The sequence below is a fragment of the Diachasmimorpha longicaudata genome, chromosome 2 (assembly GCF_034640455.1).
Source record: "Diachasmimorpha longicaudata isolate KC_UGA_2023 chromosome 2, iyDiaLong2, whole genome shotgun sequence".
Taxonomy (NCBI): domain Eukaryota; kingdom Metazoa; phylum Arthropoda; class Insecta; order Hymenoptera; family Braconidae; genus Diachasmimorpha; species Diachasmimorpha longicaudata.
Genome location: NC_087226.1, coordinates 7,447,480 through 7,452,637, shown reverse-complemented (window position 1 = coordinate 7,452,637; position 5,158 = coordinate 7,447,480). Strand labels below are relative to the sequence as shown.

The 5,158-nt window shown below is 35.4% G+C and overlaps 1 protein-coding gene across 1 annotated transcript; it reads left to right on the top strand.

The window, feature by feature from the left end:
* The first annotated feature begins 265 nt into the window (after positions 1-265).
* On the top strand, positions 266-4,849 carry LOC135170285 (uncharacterized). The gene is made up of 6 exons (XM_064135983.1): positions 266-661; positions 754-969; positions 1,676-1,849; positions 1,957-2,151; positions 2,395-2,837; positions 3,069-4,849. Exons 1-6 carry the CDS (start codon positions 403-405, stop codon positions 3,417-3,419), a joined length of 1,638 nt encoding a protein of 545 aa, XP_063992053.1. The 5' UTR covers positions 266-402; the 3' UTR covers positions 3,420-4,849.
* The last annotated feature ends 309 nt before the right edge of the window (positions 4,850-5,158 follow it).

Here is a 5,158-nt window from a genome sequence, read left to right as displayed (position 1 = left end):
ATGCAAGTGGGACATAAATCGGTTAGATCTGGCGTCCGTGTACATAACCTTTCATAATTGCTCGTATCATCCGTTTATCGGGCTTTTTGTCTCAAATTCGGATTTCACCAACTAAGTTGACGGTAAATTACAAGAAGTGAGAATTTAATGTGAATTAAATGTGTGTTAAGTGTTTGACAGATATTTGTGATATAATCGTTTTGAAGGAATAGTGGCGCTAAAAAAGAAGCATCAGTGGGGTGATGACAAAAAACCGTTCAAAACACATGGAAATAGAAACGCAATTTTTTCTGTTAAATAATAAGCTATATGCATCATTCTGCAAAGTTATCAGTTTATATGAAACTACTCGAAAACACCAGGTTCAATTGTACGAATCGTGATTTTTTTTCATAACCTAAAATGTCGGAAACCTCACATCCATCTCGCGATCCAAAAAATCTCAGCGAACCATTCGCAGTCATCGAATTTCTCGAGAAAAACGAAAAAGGGCTACCATGCATTGATTTGGTGCCGAAAAAATGGTTTAATAGTGCAGAAGAAGACACCTGTAAATTCCCACCGACAACTGAATATCATCTACTTGACGACTACTTGGAAAAATTGCACTCGCCCAAGGACTCTTGGCAAAGTTATCCATTTTGCTTCATCACCGGAGCAGGTACAAAAATTGAAATGACTCCACTTATAACTTGATGAATTGCTCGATGGGTTCATTTCAATATTAAAGGATCATATGTTGATTGTGTTCAGCTGATTTGGATCAGGGTCGCAGAAGATTAAAAAAGGCCCAAGTAACTCTCAACTGTGAGACAACCGATGGTGAAAATGATCGAAAGGGGGGGAGGTCCGAAACTTCCTCGAAAGCAAAAATTTCAGCAAAACCCTTAACTGCATCAAAGTCTCAACTAAACAACATCTTTAGTACTAAAATCCCGATTCCACCTAGAAATCAAACTCCAAAGTCTGGTAAGTCCTGTTAATATGAAGTAAAAGTCAATTATCAACAATTATAACCACTCTTAACCCCAATTATTCATCCCCAATTTATTCAACTCTCGTATTTAACATCAAAAGACCCATCGTTCCCTAAATTGGGAATTAGATTGACCGAATTTTTGAAATCTTTTACAAAATAAATATTAATTATGTATCTGTGCAGTCATTACATGTGTATTTGTCTCGAAACATCGTTTTAAGAGAGAATCGCATTGAATGATTTTATAAGAAAATTTTTATTATGTTGTGGTCGAAAAATATTAGGTTATTTTTTTTTATTGCAATTCTTTACTCATCAAAAAATTGAGTCGCTAACAGAAATCACTACGTGCGAACAAGATAAAGTGGAAAATTTATGATTTACACTTGATATGATTGTTTATACATAAAAGCATTGGAATGTTGAGGGGACGAGAAACGTTCCATTTTTCCCCACCATCTCTTATGTAGGAAAGCATTATAATTCTGTTGTGAAGAGGTAAATCAAAGTGAACATCTACGGAAAATGGTAAAATTTTGATAGAAACCTTTTTTGTAGGAGCGATAGGTTCTACAAAAAAAATATTTTTTCAAATGCATGCATTCTTTCCCCACTTTGAAATAGCTATAAAAAACAAAGGCTGGAGACAACTTACGTTGTGTTACTACTTCACTACAAACTTGTAAAATTTCGTAGGTATACAAGCAAAACCAAAGACAAGATTTCAAAGCATTTACCAGAGTGGATCTGACTCTGAAGACGAAAATCATGATTGTCTTATAGCTAATCCTGAGGAGATTCGAGCCTCAAAGGCTCAAAATAATTCTGGCTTTTTGCAAATGTCGAGTAAATCGCGATCTGTACCAACAGGTAATAAATCAATTTTGAGGTAATATGGGACTGTAGCACGTAATTCTAAGTTCGTGTTAATTAAATGATCCGGTCAGGGATAAATCATCATTTTCAATAATTTCCAGGTGCATGTTTATCATTTAAACAGCGGTCAAGGAAGAATATTACTTTGCTTAAAGACGTCGAAACTGATGAATCTGAGAGCAATGATTCCTCCGATGGAATTCTGCAGTCACCTACAAAATCGATGGACTCAGCGAGAAATACAAGAAAAGAACTTCATTTGACACCTCCTTCACCACTAGTCCATAACGCTTCAGGTAAAATCGGCTCGGATATTCCATGACCAATCATCGGCCAAGTTCCTCCCGCATGAAAAAATTTATATTTATAAATATTTGAAAATGGTCCAATTTATATTTTGAACATTCTTTACAAAATTCGGAACTTATATAGAATTAGATTATATTATATATTTTTGGTGGGGGCTTGGGTAGTTTTTTTTTCATCTGATGCTGCTACCCATCAATTTATATCGTTTGGTCCTCCTTTAATTTCATAAGGTAACCGAAAAAGGCGTGCATCGTCTACTACACGCGCTGAAGACGGATTGAATTCGATTGTGAGCCCAGGAACTCCAAAAACTTCACGATCAATGATGGTACCCCCTGCTAAGATGCCAAAAATGCTGGGACCACAAAACCAGTTGTCATCTAGTCATTATGCTGATAATGAACGTCGAATCCTGAACTCCCTTCGAGATTACTTTGATCAGCAATTAGATGAAAAGCTCGAAAATTTAAGACGCAGGATGGCTTACGATTTAAAGCAGTCTATGAATGAGCTCAAGACCACAATCATTGGCACTAATCTAGCCCCAGCTTCTGGTCCTAGCTTGCTTGAAATACAGAAGCAGATGTCTACGCCACTACTATTTGAAATGGATGATAAGTTCCAGGAATACGAAGCGATATTGACAACGGACCCAAATCTCGTAGAAACACTGGTAATATATCTGAAATTGATCGTTTTTCTTCTTTTTTATGTAAAATCAATAAATTGGGCGGTGACACATGCACTGGGTTCGTTTTCTGGTGATGAAAAAATCTTTCATCACCGGGACTCAAGTCTACGTCACTGGAACGCTTTGGTTATAGAACCAACCCGCTGGCGATGAGCCCAAAGATGTCTTCTCATGTTCATAAATTCAAAAAAATTTCCCTTCTTTTATTTTTAGCGATTATTCATGAGAGTTTTGATAAGCAATAAAAAAGAGATGAAAATATGTGTTTCCACTATCCTATCTGCGGTTCTGAGGAAGACAGTGTCACTGCACTATTCTGGTTACGGAAAGGAAGCTGGCGGAAAGAAAAAGAAAAATTTTTATAACACTACAGTATGCAAAGTACTGATTGATGTGATAATTGAGGTAATAGGATCCAGCACTGATGAGAAGAAGATAATGTCAGAAGTAAGTACTTGGTTGTCACGTTCTGGCGATCGAGAGGGTGGGCGTAAGGAACGACAACGCGGGTCAAGTCATCATAACGAGAATAATTCAGTTTGTTCCTTTGATACCAATCGATAATACTTCATTTTTCCGGGATAAATGGAATTGTAAAATCACTGTGTTAATATGACTCCATTAGTTCATTTTCGTAATTGTATTAGTTGTGATATTCTTGATAAAAGGTACGATTAATAGGAAAAGTTTATATTATCAATATATTTTTATCGCGAGGCGTTTCATTGGGCAGAATATATATTAATATATGAATATTGTTTAGTATTCGGCTGTCATTGAAGTATTAATTATATTTATTATATTTCTCCTGGCGAGGTCGGAAATCCAGAAGATGGAAATAACAATTGGAAAATGTGATGTATCTTAGCATAATAAAGTATTTTCTATGTCATTTCCTCATAAGTTAGATCACGGGAATAAATATCCGTTGTTGGTTCAGGGATTAAATATTATGTCCAAAAGTTTAAAGGGAAAAATAATAAGTGGATTTTTAATTTTTAAGAAAAATTCTAATGAAAGTAATTTCAGCCATTGAGAGCTGTTTTCAGTATTTGGTGATTCAAGTCAAATAATATTTATAAGGTTGAAGTTTCACAATCGGACTGCGTCCATATTCCCCAAAGATTTCAAATTTAAGGGTTGAAATTAATTAGTTATATGTAATCCTATCCAAGACTTTTTTATATTTCTAAGTTTGTTTGAAAGAGTGAATATAATAAGCAATATTATATAGAACTAGCACACAATCAATGCAACTAAATATCATTCTGTGTTCCGGAGTTGCAGATGGAGAAGACATTATTGTAAAAAAAGGACGTCTTTCCGAGATGAAAAAATAATTCTTATCAGGATAATTCGTATCAGCAATTGTCTATGGATATAAGAATTAATTCTTATCATCCATAGCGGAATAAATTATCCATAATATTGCTATTATAATGACTGTTTTCATGCTTGAATTGAAGCACGATAATTTATCAATTCTAAACTACTAATTTAAAAAATAACATTGGTGCGTTATTTTGTTGGATATTTTGTTAATACAATCTTCGAATTCTGAAGACTGACTGCTAATATTATTAGATTGTAAGAGAGAGTTTATTAAGACTTAATATGGTATGTCGTATTAAATTTCGGATTCAAATGATCTACGTAGATTATTTATTTTAAAAGCGGATGAAAATAATCCACAAAAGATTTTTCTACAATTTATACCTGCAATCATTTTTTTGAGTTTTCATATTCTGTTCGCGGAAAAATCTCATAGTTGTGATTATCTTTCATGAAAATTGGAGATACAAACACTGCATATCTTTAACTGTTCAACCAAAATCGGATGAAAACATGTACTATGTCGATAGGAGGAAAAAAGTTTTTGATTGGCTGAGTTTTTTTGTCAATAGATTTAATAAATTTAAATATAAGTTTTGTCACATAATAAAACTGTTTTCTGTATAATGTTGAAGGTAATAAATACATGTCTGCTTATCAGATATACCGTTCATATATTTATTGGTGATTCTGAACCCAATACAGGCAACGGTTGGAGCCTGGCCACAGCTCTGGTCGTAAATCTGGGCCAATTTCGGGCCGAATGGTCAGCCCAGAATGCGGCCAAAGTTCGGCAATAGGTCTGGGCCAATTTCGGGCCGAATGGTAAGCCCAGAGTGCGGCCAAAGTTCGGCAACAGGCCTGGGCCAATTTCGGGCCGAATGGTAAGCCCAGAGTGCGGCCAAAGTACGGCGACCGAAGTCTGGCCAAAGTTCGGTCCCAGGCCTGGCCCCGTGTTATCATCCCAGGGT

What these genes read in the sequence shown, in the direction of transcription:
- LOC135170285 (XM_064135983.1), top strand. Translation starts at nt 403, where the DNA reads ATGTCGGAAACCTCACATCCATCTCGCGATCCAAAAAATCTCAGCGAA. An exon ending in TTGCTTCATCACCGGAGCAG is followed by an intron (nt 662 to 753) that starts GTACAAAAATTG and finishes GATTGTGTTCAG; the next exon opens with CTGATTTGGATCAGGGTCGC. An exon ending in ACTAGTCCATAACGCTTCAG is followed by an intron (nt 2,152 to 2,394) that starts GTAAAATCGGCT and finishes TAATTTCATAAG; the next exon opens with GTAACCGAAAAAGGCGTGCA.